The 19346-nt window shown below is 40.1% G+C and overlaps 1 protein-coding gene and 2 pseudogenes across 8 annotated transcripts in view; 2 read left to right on the top strand and 1 right to left on the bottom strand.

The window, feature by feature from the left end:
• Positions 1 to 3527: 3527 nt before the first annotated feature.
• On the bottom strand, positions 3528 to 5158 carry LOC148916989 (uncharacterized; annotated as a pseudogene).
• A 2437-nt stretch (positions 5159 to 7595) lies between these two features.
• The window catches only part of LOC103331243 (S-adenosyl-L-methionine-dependent methyltransferases superfamily protein), a 21209-nt gene continuing 9458 nt past the window's right edge, over positions 7596 to 19346 (top strand). For 2 of the 8 annotated variants that reach the window (XM_089052145.1, XM_089052147.1), the window contains exons 1-3: positions 7597 to 9199; positions 9489 to 9646; positions 11246 to 11434. In XM_089052145.1, coding sequence (XP_088908271.1) covers positions 7685 to 9097 — 1413 coding nt within the window. In that variant the 5' untranslated portion in view covers positions 7597 to 7684 and the 3' untranslated portion in view covers positions 9098 to 9199; positions 9489 to 9646; positions 11246 to 11434. Of the gene's footprint in view, positions 9200 to 9488; positions 11119 to 11203; positions 11640 to 18046; positions 18301 to 19346 lie in introns of those variants that run through there. The other 6 variants (XM_089052146.1, XM_089052148.1, XM_008233862.3 and 3 more) reach the window with 6 other exon arrangements.
• Positions 12420 to 15657, top strand: LOC148916988 (uncharacterized; annotated as a pseudogene).

Here is a 19346-nt window from a genome sequence, read left to right as displayed (position 1 = left end):
AAAGTCCAATATGGTTTACATGCTAGGTTAGAAAGTTTGTTGTTATCAATAGTGTTTTTGTACAATAATAGGAAAAACTATTTAATTAAGTAGTTGTTGTATGTTTTGTATTCTTAAACAGTATTTTATGTTTCTAGAGATTTTATTTTAGAAAAAAAAAATTCAATAAGTTATGAATTCTAACATATATGTCCCGCAATTTTATAAGTTATGACAACAACATATAACTAATCGAATCAATAAGCATCATACTTGCCTAGCTAGTCATCGACTTGCAGGAGAAGTCAAGGGGGTCACTCTCTCGCTAGCGAGGAAAGCTGAGTGAAAAGATTAGGGTTAGGTTTCCTTCCACGTTGAGCCGATGTATTCTCTCATTGTTTTGATTCCAGGGTGCTGGTGTCATTTCTATCTCATTGGGCATTGGTTTCCTCGAGTATCGTCTTTTTCCTTTTGGCTTCGCGATGTTGCTCGTTTGCTCCAACGATATGGGGTCATGATTAGGGTTTTGTTGCCCTACCGTCCTCACTATTGTTGTTTTTCACTGCTCCCTCTCCGCCTTTTTGGCCGCACTTGGTATGTTGATTTGGGTTATTGATGTCTCTCTCTTTCTTCCCTTTTTTGATATTCTGGGTAGGTTTCTCCTCTGTATGACAACTCTTCATGTTGGTTGTCCTTGATGTGGTAACCTTGATGGGTCTTTTTCTGCCATCGCGTCAGTGGGTCGTCTTTGGCGATTCTGTAACACCCGACTCTATTTAATTTCCAATGCAAAGGGTAAAACTAAATTAACTGTGAAATTACGAAACTACCCTTCGGGTAGGGTATTTCGGTCATTTTCTTGTCCGGAAGGATTTTGGGACCACAACTGGTTTGGTTGCGTAGGTGGTTCTGAGATGTGGACAGGCGGTCGGCTTGAATCGGAGTTATAACGAGGTTTTGGCGATGAAATTTCTTTCGGTGGCAAAATCGTAAATAATTCGAAAAGGGTATTTGTAAAAATCATATTCTTCATTTTCGTTCATTCTTTCTCTCTCTCTCTCTCCCGTGCGTTCTCTCTTTCTCGCGAACTCTCTCTCGCCACTTTCACCCGAGCGAAATATCCACGCCACCACCACATTCGCCACCCCACCGGTTCCGTTAGCCGTCTCGACATCGGTCAAGACCTCGGTTTTCCACCGGTAGGAAAACTCAAAAATCGACGGCGGTTGCGCCGGTTCGAATCGGGATTTCTCCGATCGTTGCGCCGCCACTCCAACCGTCCTTTTCCGGTGATTGAGGTGAGGTTTCTTCCTCTTTTTATCTGTTCTAACTGGCCTTTGAGTAGGATTGGATCGATTTTAAGTTCGGGAAGTGAATTTCGAAACCTAGGTTTGGCCGGTTTTCAATTGAAATTCCAGCCAATTCCCAGCAGAATTGACCTTTCCCGTAGTTGAATGAAATGCTTCCCTAGTTGAGTAGGACCTGTAGCCGGGAGGGTGACTTGTGATTTGGAGATTTTCCGTCGCCGGAATTTCTCTGCACACCCGCTTGCTGCAGGCGCGTGTGGTGGCGCGTGGACAAGTGTGATGGAGCTGTAAATCATTCCAGTGTGATCCTTAGGTTGTCACGAGCGCGTAGGATTTCGCGGATCTCGATTCCGAGATCGTTTGACTACCGAACAAATTATCGCATATTGTGCGTTATTCGGGTTCGATATGTTCCGACCGTTGGATCGTTTTCAAACTGAAGTATGTTCCTCTAGATACCCTTAGGATTGTGTAGGATTCGACGGATCGTAAAACGGAGTCCCGGATACTCCGGAAATGCCAACCCTAGGGTGAGGGTTTCAGTAATCGTCCAATCGTGCGATCGTGAGCGATCTAACCGTCCGTTTCGGACCAAACGTACAAGACGTGTATCCTAGACCTCGTAAAACCTATGGGAACTCCCGGGAAGCTAGGGTTTTATTTTAAAGTTCTGTTTTGAAGCGCTTGACGCTCATCGTATTTTCGTATTTTGAATCGTGCATCTCACCCAAGATACGCAACAGCGGGACCTTCTAAGGGTCAAGTTGTGTGGGACTACTTGTGAGTGGACTTTTCCTTTGAAACTCAGTATGATTTCATTCATGGAACTATGGCATATAGTTTTATTATGTTTATCAAGAATTTATATATGCTCGAATGGAAATTCGAGGTTTTCATAAAACTTATTATGATATTTGACTTTTGCGAAGCTATATTTTCATGCGTCTATGCATGGGGTACGTGGTGGTTAATATGAGCTATGGAAAGGTAATATTTGATCTGTTAATTGGAGTGCGTTAAGCACTAATTCATGTACCTCCCCTGATCTGATTTTGGTTACGGATATTGAATACTTTTGAAATTATGAGAACTCAAAACATCCTTGAGGGGATGTTGCTGTGGACCCTGGATTTGGGGTAGTCTGCGCGTAGGACGGTATTTCAGCGTACAAGCTTTGACTGTGTCGGCTACGTGCTGGCTGAGAGTTAGTCCCCCAGTTGGACGGCTCGTTCCATAGACACATGGTGAATTGAGGAATGGCTCTGCCATGTGGACTAGTCAAACAGTCCCCCGGTTGGATTGTTTCCCCGGTACAATTAAATATTGGTTATATCTATGTACTATTATTATTAGTATTATTATTATTATTCTGTTACATCACATAATTAGTATGTATATATATATATATATATATATATGAATGTTCTTTTGTTCTATTTCTCGGTAAGGATACTTCCTCACGGTCGTACCTTTGAGAACGTTTATGAGGGTCTAACCTCTCGGAACTCTTAAGTTGAGTGGTGGGCTTCGTGAAGTATTATTCACAGATTACGGATTTGAGATCCGGTATATATGTGTTAGTATATGTTTATATACTGTTTATGATGGTTTTATTATGCTTATGGTTTCATTGCATGTTTTAATAAAGGTGGGGGTTATACTACTTTGTTTTCACTTGAACTGAACTTGATTTTTGTCCACTCACAACTTTCTGTTTTGCGCTGAGCGATCGAGCTTTGCGATTGAGCGGACCGGTGCATCTTGGAATTCGAGTCTTCGTAGAGACTCTTGGTACCTTTTCCTTTCAGCTTAAACGGTACTTGGTTGTATTTTGAATTCGTAGATATGCTCAGTATCGCTCACGAGGGTTTAATTTTGTGAGGCCCGGAGGCCTTGTTTGTAAATTATTTCATTGCTTGTAAAGCATGCTGCTTAGTTGTAATTAATCAGAATTTTGAACAGGTTGAAATTTGGAAATGTTCAATTTACAGGAAACTCGCCAAATTTTTGGTAGAAAGTCTCGATCTTTAGTAAGTGGGCCCGACATCGGGTTGATGTCGTAATTAGGCGAGGTTCTCGTCTCAGTTCCAGAAATTTTGGGATGGGCCTTGTCGATTCGACATCTGTTTTTTATATATTGGTAGTTGGAGAAGCCCCTCTACCACCGTCATGTTCATGTTAAGATGGAAAGTATATGGGGTTTGACAACCTTCGTAAGTTCCGTAATCTCAAGAATCTTTTTCAGGAGATGAAGCCATATATTACTGTTCTTGCTGAGACTCTAATGATTGTTGTCCAAATGGGAAGTTTGATCAGGAGACTTGGCATGGGTGGTGTGCTGTGAGTTCCTCGTAAGGGTTTATCTAGTGGTTTATGTAGAGTGGTGAGCTATTCATATGCATCCTTGGACAATATTTTAAGTTCTTCAATGCCCCTTGTAAAGTGGGGGATAGTGGTTGCATATGATGCTTCCCAAAACTTGTCTATAAAGCCTTTTGCTTTAAACTTCATGGAGTAGTTGGTAAAATGGTGTTTTACACAGAAGTTGTGGTCATAATTAGGGACCACTTGTTCAAAAGCAGGCAGTAAATCTTTTTGTTTGTCAAATATAAAGGTGAAGCCAAATTGATTAACGATCTCACAATCCTTAACCAATAGCTCCATAAACCAAATCCAAGAATCCTGGCACTCTAATTCCACAACTGCATATGCAATCACCCAGGTTTCATTGTTGGCGTCTATACCCATTGCAATTAACAGTTGCCTTGCCTAAACACTCTTCAAAAAGCACCCATCTAAACCTATAATGGGCATGCATTCAGCTTTGAAGCCTTCTTTAGCAGCTCCTAAATAAACATATAACCTTTGAAACTCTGGTTGCCCTAACTGTTCTTGGAAATCACACTTAACCATTGTTATGGTTCTTGGATTAGTGCTCCTTAATTCTTCACAATAATCCCAAATTCTTGAATATTGTTCATTGAAAGTGCCCTCAATCAGCTTTATTGCCTTATCTTTTGCCCTATACACTTGTTGTCTTGACATCCATGTATTATAATCCTTCTCAACTGTCTTCTTGAAATAGCTGACTGGCCAATGAGGATTGGTCTTCAATGTCTCAACATATTTCTTGCTTATCCAAGTTGACTTGACAGTAAGGTTCTCCCATAACTGTGTATATGTGTGCTCACCTACATATGTCTTCACTTACAATGTGTTCTCATGTTGCATTTTTGAATCATATATCATCCACTCACAATCTGGGTCCCCACAAACTACCTTCAACTTCAAAGCTTTATTCCTAATAAAGACAACATTCCTTTTCTGCAAGATGGAGTGTTCTTTGACAGCTGCCCTAAAGACCTTACAATTAGTAAACAACATGCCAATCTCAAACTTTGGATCTGCCATGTCAGTTGTAGCATTGAACTTTAGCCAATTCTTATCACCTTCATGGTCAGAATTACACTTGGCATAATCCTTGCACTCAGAATATTCAGAATCCAATTCAACATTTGTAGGCCAATCAGGAGCAGCCTCGTTCCCAGTTTCTTTAACCCTTGTCCATTCAATTTGGTCATCCACCCAATTTTTTTTTTTAAAAAAACATCATCTTCATCTTCACCAAAGTTCTTGGCATTCACATAATCTGAGTCCTCACTATCAGCAGAATCATCATCAAAATCTTCAAAATCTATAGCATTTGCATATCTTCTTCCACTTCTCAACTTCATAGAGTCACTTTTGGACTCGGTCCTAATGCCTTTAACAGTTCCTTCCACAGTTTTTTTGCCTTTCAGTTGAACATTATTTTTCCTCCTCAAACCCTTCCATCTTTTTCTACCAAAAGCACGCTTGACCCTATGTGACATGTCATCTGTCACTTTATGTTTGCCTTTCCTTTGTCAGAATAACCCTCATTATTCATAGTGGTATTGAAAGTAGCATTTTCTTTGCCTTGTTTAGAAGCTTGATCAGTCAACCCTTCTTCATTCAACTCTTTGCCTTGTCCACTTGCTTGTTCATTAAACCCTTCTTGATTCAACTCTTCTATTACAACACTTGTTTTTTTACCTCTCTCACTTGGGATACTCCCCCACCAATTGGAACAATGACACCATAATTGTCAACAAGCTCTTCAATCACTACCCTGTGTTGGTCCCAAAATCATCATCAAAATTTATAAATATGTTTGAAGCCACTTGACTGCAAAATTGCTCTTGACTGCATGCCAACACATGTTCTAAGAATATATTTATCAACCTAGTGTCTGGCACAAATATTAGCATGTCTAAGACATATGCATCCTCACTCAGCTTAACTAGGCCACCATCAAAATAACCACCTGGAATACTGTACCAGTAGTTAATGATATCTTTGTACCCTAACTCCTTTACCATGTCATCTATCTCAGTTATTGACATTGTATTCTTATCACAATAATCAAACCAATCAACAGACCCATTCACATAATAGTTACCTCTTAGTTCACCATTGTGGTACATTTCAATAGAAAATTCATCCTCATCCCCTACATGTCAAAAGCCACACATAAATTTTACCAAACAATACATTCACGACTGTTTACAAATACAAAAAGACACAAATCATTTTCCAAATATATAAGATATAAATCGTTTTACCAAACAAAAAGACACAAAAGCCAAACTTTCCATGCCAATACACACATACACAAAAGGAAAGCATTACTGTCATTGTAGGACCACATACAAAAGTCAAAGTTTACTTTCACATACCACCTACCATTCCATCTACCAATCAAATCAACACAGTAATAGTAAGAAACACCTAACTCAAAACTCACAATCAACATCCATTATAAAACCCTTGTTTCCAACATGCAATACACAATTACTTAAGACTCTCTGTTTGCAAGTTTCACTAAAAACACAAACTACCAAGAATCTTAGCACAGTAACCCATAAGTATCATAAAAAGGTTGTCCATATCCTTTGGGACGAAGTGCCCAACTCATATTCTTCGGATATTTCCAAAACCTCCGTTTGCAGTTTGATTTTTGCACTGGATGAAGATTATTTCAAGATTTCGAAGAAACCCTCTCTCAATCTCTCTCGAAAACTCAGAAACAACCTATTTTTTCCTTTGTTTTGTTCGATTTCATTGTCCAAGCCTTGGATATTGAAACGATAGCCTTGGAAGGTGTGCCTAGCTATGGCTGCGATATCTCCTTAATTTTTTTTTTAAAAAAAGCCCTTCGTTTGGACTATTTCGACTGACTTGTTATGTTATGTGGTGGGTCCCACGACTACCACGTCATCATTTAACGTCTGACTTGACGGTTAATGTAACGGCCGATGTAAATTGGTAAGATTTTGAAATGTCAGGTATGAAATTTGATGAAATTGAAACCTTGGGGTCCATTTCAATACTGACCCTAAACCTACAGGGTAAGGGTATTTTTGGAAGGTAGTAGGGAAAAGGAATCGGATCAACTACTCCTCCTAGTTGATTCGAGTCTTGATTTTGAGGGGATGTGATTACGGATTTTGAGGTAGGGCCCACACATTTTTTCATTCATGATTGCAAGTAAATGCAGAAGTAGTCTAGAATGGAAATCATTCCCTTTCTTTTCATACCCATTATTGATACATAAACATGCCTTATAAGTTATGAAAATTAATAGCATACAAATTCTGGTAAAAACTATACAATAAAATAACTTTATCTTTCCAGTGTTTAGTTCACACCAATGTTATCTCCCCTTCCCTTGCGATTTGGGCTCTCTAATTCTTTGGGTTTTTTCCCAGTTTAATGGAGTTACACATTTTAACCAAAAAAATAAATAAATTCCCTAGCCAAATGTTTTTGCATTAAATCAGGATGGGAGATGAAGGTGGTTGGAGGAGATGAGGTATTTTCTTTTTCTTTTTCTAATTTTTTGTTTTCCATTTTAGTTTATTAATTATTTTCTAATTTCATATTCATGTTTTTATTTGTTTTTGTGAGAATGTGTGAGGTGACAAAAAAATGTATGTACATTTAAAAAAGGGAAATTGCTAAGAGACTAACTTTGAATCTAGAAACTCAATTTACAATAGGCGTGTGAATTGTATTTGTGAAACTCTATTAGAGAGATTATCATAAGTTGATATTTAAAGTTAGTCTCCTTAACATAACCTTTTAAAAAAATTGACTACCGGTCCTAAATTACTTGTTTTCATATAATTTAAATTCTTAATTTACGGAAAAAATAATAAGGGGAGTAAATTGACAATTATCACGTAGTTGAGCAGGCAAAACAGCAGTTTAACAATTTCTTAAATAGAATTTGGTACCAAAGTAAGGTTGTTCTATTTAAATCCCCAGGTCGATTTGTCGACTTTGCTCACCTCTTAATCAAAAAAGCTGGAACTTCAATGGCTCTAGAGAAGACTAGATTCGAAACCATAACCCCATCTCGTTTCATCACCTTCACTTTCCCCAACCCCTCCAACTCAACCACCCTCCTCCGCGTCGCCGTCCTCGACACACCTTTTCAACTCACCGGCTCACCCCGAGTCGCCGCCATGCTCGTCCCCAAACAACGGGAGTCCGACTGGATCTTCTCCACCGAGTCCGGTCACCTCCAGCTCCTGCTCAGCTCTCCCGGGATCGCCCGCCTAATCCTCACCGGCAACCAGCCCATCAACGGTCACCATTCACCGGCAATCTACCACCGTCCAGCTAGAAACGACTCGTCGTGTGATGGCGAACTCGGGGTGAGTTTGAAACCTCTTTTTCTTGCTTTATCTCCTAAGTCTTGCTTCAAACATGGCATTCCTGAGGTACCCATTTTGAGTTATGAGGATAATGTGATTTGTGGTGTGGTTTTGGAGAGGTGTGTTGGGTCTTTGGTTGGTGAAATGGTGGTGGAAGATGTGGAGATTGAGAGAGGTGGTGAGGCTTCAAAGAGGGAGTTCAGGAGGCGTTTGAGGTTTAAAAGAATGCCCAATTTGGTTCAAACGGAGGTACGTATTGTTCCCAACATGGGTTTTGGTTTGGATTATGTGGAAATCGGAGAAGTAGAGTTTAGGCTGGATAATAGTATTTTAGTGCACCCTTATTTGGTTCCTATGGTGGCAAGTCTTCAGTTGATTGCTTCTTATATCGAGGGTCGGATTCGAAGTGGGTTTAGGCCGAAAGCTTTGTGTTTAGGAGTTGGGGGTGGAGCTTTGCTTGGATTTTTAAAAGCCGAACTGGGTTTTCAGGTTGTGGGTGTGGAGGCGGACAAGGAAGTTTTAAGAGTTGCTAGGAAGTATTTTGGACTGGAAGATGGTGGCGGTGAGCATATCAATGTTTGCGTTGGAGATGCAATAAAAGTTATTGAGAAACTTGCGGGTCGAGGTAATGGACAAACTTCGGGTTCTTTTGGTGCTCATGAGATAGTGGATGATTGTGCCGTGCTCGATGGCAATGACATTGATTCTAAATTTGATGTAGTGCTAGTTGATTTAGATTCAAGTGATGCTGGAGATGGTATAATTGCTCCGCCATTTGAGTTTGTTAGGAACAATGTTCTTTTGGCTGCGAGATCAGTTCTTTGTGATAACGGGATCCTTGCTATAAATGTTATTCCTCCAAATAGATCATTTTACACAACATTGATACAGGAGTTCAGAGAAGTTTTCCACGAGTTATATGAAATCGATGTTGGAAATGGGGAAAATTTTATTCTTATTGCTCTTGTGTCCCCTGTTACATCTTCTACCAGTGATTGCGAGGATTGCTTCCTTAACAAACTAAGAATGGTTATATCAGGAGCATACATGAATTCTATAAAGAAGATCTGAGATGGGGTGCAAAGAGAAGGTGGGATGATCAACCCCTTGGGACCCAAGCAATGTTCTTGGGAACTCCTTAAGTGCTCCCTGGAGGAGAATTCCAGAATTTAGGTAAGCTTTAAAGGTAGTTTGGAAATTATGGTCCTCTTATGGGCACTAGACTGAAAGGTGAAAAAAAAAATCTAATTACATGATACAAGTAATACTTGTAATTTTAGTCATGGACTTTATTCTTTAAAAGAAAGACTGGCTTCTGAATCTGTAGATTTAAATTAACTTATCTAGTTAATGTAGAAGCATCTTCTGCTTGCTGTTGCTTTAAGAGGAATTATGATGATAATTATGTACCGTAAGAGTGATTCAGGTATTGGCAGAAATCTTATCTTTCAATCTTTTTAAGGTAAGAGGTTGATTGGGATAGCATGCTGGAGAGGTGTTTTTCGGAAATGACAAAGCGTGTGGTGGTGGCATCGAATGTGGATGTGGTCCTGGCAAAGAGTTGGATTATGGAAAACAAAGTCAACGGGATTTGTTTTCTCCTTGTCTAGTGATTACAAGGTAACTGAAGTTAACTGTTTCTCTATTTTATCTTTGTTATAGTTTACTCCTGTGGCACTTAGTATCGTACTTTTTCATGAGTCATTAGATTGTACGTGTATGACTTGTGAAAAAAGCTAAATTTGATAGTGTGTGTATGTCACCTGTTTGTTGGGTCAATTCAAAACCATTTTGTAAAACGAATAAAATATGTAAAGTTGGTGATGAATTCCATGGTGATCCGAGGTCCTCTAACTTTGCAAGGCCTCCTTTCATACGAATAATTGTGGTCGATGTGTTCGACGAACTTTATTTATGAGTATATCTTTTGGGCACAATTTATACATATATTTTTTCTGAGTCATGAGTTCAAGTTTATATTTATTTTGGACCTGCGAACCACCATTTCTTTTACAAATTAGGATTATTTTACTGAGCTTGAAGGATAATGGACAAGGATGTTAATGTATATGTGTGATTAAATTGGAAATTTACATGACCTAAGAATATTTTCGAGAAAGCAGCAGTTGGCTGGGTAATAATGTAGCAACAACAAGAATATTTTGTTGAGTGAATTAAAACCTTGTCAACCATCAACGTGAAGGAAATGCACTGTAAATGTCCATGCGTGCTGTATATATATTCTATGAATTATTTTCATATAAGTCCTACCTAATCGGTCCACCATTTGTCGTGGGGAGGGAACTCTTTGAATTTAGTTTTCATCTAAAGCAATTGATTTACTGCAAGTGCCACCTTTCTACAGGAATGTATATGATCTTAACATCATTTCTGTGCACGGCCTGATGGTGTGATAACTTGAAAATAACTGAAGGCTGTGTGCAACGGTCATAAAATAGTTTGGGTATTGTGTCTTAGGAGTTCTTGATACTTAAAGGTTTATTGGTGATTTCAAAGATTTCCATACGTAACCAAAAGTTTCAATGTATGTACATTGAATTTGTGCTCTTTTTATTTTATTTTATTTCTTTTAAAAGGGAATTCTGGAAGTCTGGTACTCTGCATTGATAAGTGACTTCATCAATGTCATTACAATGTAGAAAGTAAGGCCAAATAAATTTTAAAGGTTGAATAACTTTGGTTGATATCTCGTGGCTATTTAAGTTCGGAAATTTTGGTGGCCAGTCAACTTAGTTTTCCAATATTTGGCGTAAGATTTTTTTGTTAATAGCATATCCAAAGTTAGTAAAATTCCAACTTACATTGCTTATGCACTATATTTATAACAGTCTTAGAGATGGTTTAGTTCAGCTAATGTTGGTAGCCAATTAGACGAAGAAAGAATGGAAACTTAGCAGATACTTGGGTTTGTGTTTTGGCTACACGACCATATTAGAATAAAGGGTTTGGACATTTTCTCTATAATTTTTTATTTGTTACTACAGTTAAATAAAGACCTCCTTTTGTTAACTGTGACATTTCAGTTCCTTGATGTTGTACTTTCTCAGAGTTTTTCCCATGTGCGACACAAGGTCTGTGCCTCGATGTATACTCACCTTAATCCTTAAATAATAATTGTATATCACCAAATTAATCTTTCCTTGCCTTTTCTTTCAGTGTTTTCTCTGAATCAGTAATTTTTAGTCTTGTTTTCTCCAGTCTCCCAGTGTGGAAGGGTAACCAGGGAAACCCTTTGTCATTCAATGAGAAAACTTGGATCGATAGTGATGGTACCACTTTGCAAGTTCGCTAGTTGAACCCAGTTGGAGATCATAATTTGGTCAGAAGCCCTTGAACCATTGAACTTACATATTGAAGCAAAGGATAAGAGGCACACCTTCATGCAAGGTAGAGAACTGTGATATTAAGACTTGGAAGAAAATTCACTGGTTGCCTTTCTAGTTGGTTATTTATTTGCTCATATCAATTGGTGTAACTCGCATCTTAAAATCGATTTCTTGCTTTTTAGAAAGTTTCTGATGTTTCATCCTTCCAACCCCATTACCTCCCGACATTATTTCTGATGCAGAATGCATATTATTAGTTTTCCTTATTCTACTTGGATTAGTTTTCCTATTATTAGTTCTCCTAACTCTTAAAGGTTCCTTCTTGGTAAAGGATTTCTTATTAGCTAATTTGCTTTCCTATTTCTTAAAGATTCCTTCTTGTTAAAGGATCTCGTATTAGTTAATTTACTTTCCTATTTCTTAAAGTTTACTTTTCCTTTTCCTAGGTTAAAAGGGGTTTTGTCTTTATAAATAGAGCTGTTTGTAATCTTTTAAGGCAGACTTGATGAATGATAAATTTCCTTACTTTAAACTCTCTGATTCCTTCCCTTTCCCTTTGTCTTTTGGATCTCTAATTCTTCTCTTCGATCCCTTAATTCTTCCCTGCTCTATTGCTCCAGTGTTTACTCTAAACCTACGGGCTGTTCTACATCAATTGGTAATCGAGCCTTCCTCACTTTCGCTTATGCGTTTGCTCTCTACCATGGCACCCTAAACCGTGGCCACCTTATGAATAATTTCATGCGTTAGACAGTTTCGACGATATCGCAGCATGGACACCCAACTCTCAAACTCGAGTTGACTTCAAAGACGAGTTGGTCTAGGCTCACATACATCGCTGACCTCAAAGACGAGTTAGTACAGCTCACACACATCGTGTGCACGGACCTTGCCATCACCAAACTCAAGACTCCGCTTGATTGTTTATCACTCACTTTCGGATGGACGCGTCTGAACCTTCTACCTCCGCGGTGCTCTCGAGTTCATCTACGCCAACACCAAAAAGTGGCCTTCTGCCCAATCCACCGGTGGATCGTAAACTCAAAGCCGTGCCATACGACATGTTGCATGGCTCCACTGGGCTCTCGCTTGATGCGCCCAAGGCTTAATTGGACCCCCTCATTTCTTCTGGGTCTCTACCATCGCCCCATTATACCCAACACACAACGAGCCCTCCTCTCGTGACTACTCAGGCTCATACCCTGCCACCCGTTCCACATGATCACGCCATTCATCGCCATTTTAACAACGATGTCATCCGCCACATCAAGCCTACCGCTCCTACTTTTGATGGTCGTGGGGATCCTACAATGTTTCTTGATTGGGTTCAAGCCATGGAAGATTACTTGGCCTGGTACGACTTGACGGATGCTCACAAACTTTGCATTGGTAAGATGACGCTACAGAGAGTCGTTAGACAATATTGGAATTCCGTGGAACAACTACTATACCAATTTGGACAGCCACCTGTGACTCTCTGGGACGAGATGAAATTAAAGCTTCGCGAACAATATCTTCCCACCTTTTATCGCCATCAATTGTATGACCAATTATGGACCCTTTCACAAGGTAGTTTGACCGTTACTGAATTCTATGCTCGTTTTGTCGAACACAAGATACGTGCGGGGATTCGTGAAGAACCGGACATCACTGTCTCGCTTTATCCATGGTCTTTGTGATAATATCAAACGTGAAGTCCGGCGGTTTTGTCCGCATACTTTGGAAGATGCATATTGCCACGCATTGGAAGCTGAAACTTTTTGCGTCCCACAACGTAAATATACTGTGGCATCTTGGGCACTCTTCCACTCCTACCCAAACAAGAGTACTCTTAGCTCTAAATATGGCGTTTCGCCCACCCGCTCCTACGATACCCGTAATGTAAAAGGACCACCCAAACCACGGCTTCTCACATTGAATGCTATCGTTGCCATGCTAAGGGCCACATTGCCTCTCGTTGTCCCCACAGAACTTTAACCCTTGGCTCCCTCAATGAGGACTCTTGTGTGGACAAATATGTGGAGGCCCTTGAACCTGTTTATGATCCAGAACTTGATAATTGTTATGAGGAGGAGGCGTTTCACTGGCCCAGTGTTATGCGTTGTATTTATTCAGCACCTACATCTCCACCTCCTGATTCATGGAAGCGCACAAGTATCTTTCAAACCTATGTCCCTTGCGGTACCAATAGATGCCAACTAGTTATTGATGGGGGAAGTACGTTGAATGTTATCTCTAAAACTGCTGTCGATCGCCTTCAACTTCATGCCGAGCCACATCCTCATCCTTTTCATGTTGGCTGGGTAGATAAAACCAGGTTACCTGTTATCGAAAGATGTCTTGTTTCTCTTCAATTGGGTACTTGTCACGAGCAAATTTATTGTGATCTCTTACCCATGAGTGTCGCACATGTGCTGCTAAAGCCTTCCAATCCGGCCATCAAACCAACTAAGGATGTTTAACCAACACTGTCACCTAAAGAGAAGGCTTCTGAGCATTGGTTGAGTATTTTATCACCTGTAGACTTTGCTCATGAATCGCAAGACACCGCGTGGTCTTTGCTGTCTTGCTTAAACGGCATCCGATCGCACCCCCACTTCACTTGTCGAACCCATACAACAACTCCTCACCAATTCTCGATGTTATACCTGATGACTTACCAGATGACCTACCTCCAAAGAAGAGATTCATGCCATTGACCTTGTTTCTGGTTCGCAAATTCCTAATCTTCCTCATTATCGTATGAATCCACCTGAACGAGCGGAGTTGAATCGACAAATTCAGGGGTTGCTGGCTAAGGGCTTTATTCGTCATAGTTTAAGTCCTTGTGCTTTCCAGCTTCTCCTTACCCCAAAAAGATGGCTCCTGGCGAATGTGTGTGGATAGTCGCGCCGTAAATAAAATCACAGTTAAGTATTGTTTCCTCATACCGCGACTTGAGGATATGTTGGATGATTTGGCTAGTTCCCAATGGTTTTCTAAGATAGATCTTCGTAGTGGCTACCATCATATCCGTATTCGGGAAGGAGATGAATGGAAAACCGAGTTTAAAACCCCTGATGGCTTATATGAGTGGCTTGTTATGCCCTTTGGCATGTCCAATGCACCCAGCACGTTCATGAGGGTGATGACTCATGTGTTACGACCTTATATTGGTAAATTTCTGGTAGTTTATTTTGATGACATACTTATCTACAGCCGCTCTCAAGAGGAACATCTCCAACATCTTATGACGATATTCCTTACTTTACGAAAGGAAAAATTGTTTTCCAACTTAAAAAAATGTTCATTTCTTTAACCGCAAGTTTTATTCTTGGGGTTCAATATTTCTGCGGATGGGGTTAGCACAGATCCTGCCTAGGTGGAGGCTATTACTAGTTGGCCAACACCCACGACTCTAACAGAGGCACGCAGTTTTCATGGTCTCGCCTCTTTTTATCGACGATTTATTTCAGTGGTTCAAGATATTATGGCACTAATAACTGATTGTATGAAACAATGTGCTTTTCTTTGGACACCTGCGGCCAAGGCCTTTACAATTTTGAAGCGAAGATGACTCAAGCGCTGTTCTTCAACATCCCGGTTTGACTAAAGTCTTTGAAGTCGCATGTGACGCTCGGAGTTGGGATTGGTGGTGTGCTTAGCCAGGAAGGACATCCCGTAGCATATTTTAGTGAGAAACTTAATGAAGCAAAGCAGCGTTATTCTACTTATGATAAGGAGTTTTATGTTGGGGTACAAGCAGTTCGGTATTGGCAATATTACCTACTACCGAACAAATTTGTGTTGTATTCAGATCATCAACCTTTGAAATATCTGCACTCTCAACGCACCATTAGCAGTCGACATGTTAAATGGTCCGAATATCTCCAAATCTTTACATTTGTTTTACGACACAGTCCAGGCATTGACAATAAGCGAGCCAATGCCCTCAGTCGCGTGGCTACTATTTTGCACATAATGATTCAGGTAACCGGGTTTGATTGTATTAAGACTGAGTATTCGTCTTGTCCAGATTTTGGGATTATTTTTTATGAAGTTTCCAATGGTAACCGTCGCGAATATGTGGACTTTATTACGAGGGATGGGTTCTTATTTCGAGGAACACAGTTATGTATTCCCCGTACATCTCTTCGTGAATTCCTTGTTTGGGAACTACATGGTGGCGGCCTCGCAGGACATTTTGGCAAAGACAAGACTATTGCCTTGGTGGAAGATCGTTTCTATTGGCCGCCGTTAAAACGTGATGTTGCTCATCTCATTTCCCAATGCCGTACATGCTAGCTAGCTAAAGCTCGCAAACGTAACACAGGTTTATATACCCCTCTGCCGATACCTCATGCCCCATGGAAGGATCTTAGTATGGATTTCGTGCTTCGCTTACCTAAAACTAATCGCGGCTATGACTCTATCTTTGTCGTAGTTGATCGTTTCTCTAAAATGGCACATCTTCTGGCTTGTGCTAAAAATACTGATGCTTCTTATGTGGCCAAGTTATTCTTTAAGGAAGTAGTCCGTTTGCATGGCCTCCCCATCTCCATTGTTTCTTATCGCGACGTCAAATTTGTTAGTTATTTTTGGAAGACTTTGTGGAAGCTCTTCGGTACTACTTTGAAGTTTTCTTCTACTTTCCATCCCCAAACAGATGGTCAAACTGAGGTGGTTAATCGTAGTCTTGGTGATTTACTCACGCTGTTTAGTTGGGGATAAACCTGTAATTGGGATCTCTTGTTGCCTGTGGAGTTTGCTTATAACAACTCGATTAATCAAGTACCGTAAGAGTCCTTTTGAGGTTGTTCATGGGTTTTCTCCCGATCACTTGTTGATTTAGTTGCTTTTGTTGTGGCTGCGCATCGATTCGCTACGCCTTGTCGAACATATTAGGCAATCGCATGATGATTTCCGTAGGCGTATATCCATGCACAATGACACTTATAAACCGGGCACCAATGTTCATCGCCGCCAACAGGAGTTTCGTGAAAGGGATTTTGTTATGGTGCGTATTTGTCCTGAGCGTTTTCCTAAGCAATCTTTTAAGAAGCTTCATGCTCGTTCGATGGGTCCTTATCGTATCATTAGGAAGCTTGGGTCCAACGTTTACTTGATTGAGTTGCCTGCAGATATGCATATAAGTCCCATTTTCAATGTTTCTGATTTAACTCCTTATCGGGGAACCTTTTCTCCACCTATTTCTATGGATGCCGCTCGTGGTTCCGCCTCCTCATAAGGTGCCGCGTATTCTCGCTACTAGTTTTGCCATTATGCAGATCGATTGAGGACGCTTGGATCATAAAGTTGTGGCCTCGCTTATTGGAGGTTCTACCCGTTATCCGTTCGTTGGGTTGGAAGACACATCGAGGATACTTGGATTACGTGGTTGAATTTCGCCAGCTTGATCCCACTCTTTTGCACGCTTATCAGGATGCTCTTCATGATCTTGAATTGGCTGCATCCCGTCCTCCCATCATCCATACTTACAAACGTCGTCGTCATCCTTAGTCTTGGTTTACTCACGATGTCGAGTTCTTTTTCGGTGGGGAGAGTGATGCAGAATGCATATTATTAGTTTTCCTTATTCTACTTGGATTAGTTTTCCTATTATTAGTTCTCCTAACTCTTAAAGGTTCCTTCTTGGTAAAGGATTTCTTATTAGCTAATTTGCTTTCCTATTTCTTAAAGATTCCTTCTTGTTAAAGGATCTCTTATTAGTTAATTTGCTTTCTTATTTCTTAAAGTTTACTTTTCCTTTTCCTAGGCTAAAAGGGGTTTTGTCTTTATAAATAGAGCTGTTTGTAATCTTTTAAGGCAGACTTGATGGATGATAAATTTCCTTACTTTAAACTCTCTGATTCCTTCCCTTTCCCTTCGTCTCTTTGATCTCTAATTCTTCTCTTCGATCCCTTAATTCTTCCCTGCTCTATTGCTCCAATGTTTACTCTAAACCTACGGGCTGTTTACTCTAAACCCACAGGCTGTTCTACATCAATTTCTCTCAACATGTAACAACTAACAACAAAATATCAAATACTGTAAGAAAAAGTTCACAAAACTGGTCTTATTTAAATGGGAAGCTCGGAACCTTGAAACTTTCAAGGATCATGATCATGATGAAGGAAACTTACATACCTCGATTAGGCAGTATGCAAGTTTAAATCATGTCGTGCCTCAGTTCGTTCTCTGTCATGATTTTAGGACAACTATTCCTTCTTTATCTGATCCGCTACAATATTCAATGAGTATATGCTGGAGGCATATGGGATGCCTAGTATTGGGCTAGTGCCTGAGCACATGCTTTAGTCAGAAACACACTGAGCACTATGTACATGCTTAAGGCCATAATGGCATCCCTATCACTAAGGTTATGTTAGGCTCATAGGAGCACTCATTGTAGTGCTAGGGTTATAGGAACACCTCATTCACAAAATTGTTCTCGAACATGAAGACAATCAAACAGCACCACAAGCCTTATTGTGATTGTTGTTTGTTTTTCGTTTCTAATTATCCCAAGACATTGCAGGCACGTGTTGTTGAGGAAGAATGGTTACACTTTTGAGTAGAAAACAGAACCAATAGAATTATGAATTTTACATACATAAGTACATAGACATATATAAGTATACATGTTACTCTAACTTAGGAATCGCTTCTAATTGAATGATAAGATTTCTTGCAGGCCTACTCGCATTTGTTTGTGCTCCACCTGTAGAGGCAAAAGGATTGGGAGGCGTGTTTAAGTTTTCTCCTCCTTCCAGCATCTGAACCACAGCTTGCATTGAAGGACGATTGACTGGATGCCATTGGATGCACCAGAGTCCTACAATTGCAAGTTTGTTTGGAATTTTACCATCTCCTTCTTCACCCATATGGATTTGTAGGTCATCTTCCTCTTCTAGAAGATTATAAATCCATTTAGGGTACTAAATTTCATTTGTGTTCTCTGTGGGTGAACTGACATTCATCCTTCCTCCTACCATCTCAAGTAGTAGCATTCCAAAACTATACACATCTGACTTATAGGACACATTTCCAAAGTTCTTGGAGAGCACTTCAGGTGCAATGTAGCCCATGGTCCACCTAGCTGTAGTCATTGACACTATGCTTTTATCCTTGGAACATAACTTTCCCAAACCAAAGTTCGAAATCTTTGGAGTGAAGTGGTGGTCTAGCAAAACATTACGAGGTTTGATATCAAAATGAGGATTTGCAGATCACATCCTCGATGAAGATATTGAATGCCTCTGGCTATGCCTATGGCAATATCTTGCAACTTATCCCAACTAGAGGACCCATTCTTTTTGGCCACTGATGAAATGTAATCTTGCAAGCATTGGAGAATAACTCATAAACAAGAGCTCTTCTAAATCCATCAGTACAGAAGCCAACCAAGCGAACAATATTGACATGGTGGATATGACTCATTGTTCCCACTTCATTTATGAACTCTACCCCGTTTCCGTTAGAACTATTAGGACCTTCACAACAACAAAGATTTCAGAAGAAAGCTTTCCTTTATAAATAGTTCAGTAGGCTCCTTCGCCTAACTTGTACGTGGACTGATTTGTAATCCTCTTGTTGGAGCAAGATTTCTTTCATGAAGAAATACCTTCATAGGTTCTTGACAGTCTGCGCACTTGGTTGAAAAAAACTCCGGATCGCATTTTCGAGAATGAACGAGGAAATGGGGTGAGTACCTGCAAATGCCACTTAGACGCTCAAGTCGGTGTTTGTGCAGTGAATTCTTTGTGCTCAATTGAATTTCTCATACCTTTGCTGGAGGTATGGTTAGGATTTTATATCGCTTCAAGCCCTTTGGGTTTAACTCCACTTCCCTAGCTTTGCGCATACCATCCTCCACTCCTCGATCATGGGATGATTGGGCTATGTCTTCCACGCTTTGCACTTCTTTGGTAGGAGGGAAGCTCGACCGCTCCACGTCTTTTAATCATGGCGTACGAGTTAGGTCATGCTACGTG

The sequence above is a fragment of the Prunus mume genome, linkage group LG5, assembly GCF_029339155.1.
Source record: "Prunus mume cultivar Tortuosa linkage group LG5, ASM2933915v1, whole genome shotgun sequence".
Classification (NCBI taxonomy): domain Eukaryota; kingdom Viridiplantae; phylum Streptophyta; class Magnoliopsida; order Rosales; family Rosaceae; genus Prunus; species Prunus mume.
Note: the sequence above shows the minus strand (reverse complement) of the source record. Positions and strands in the feature narration are given on the sequence as shown.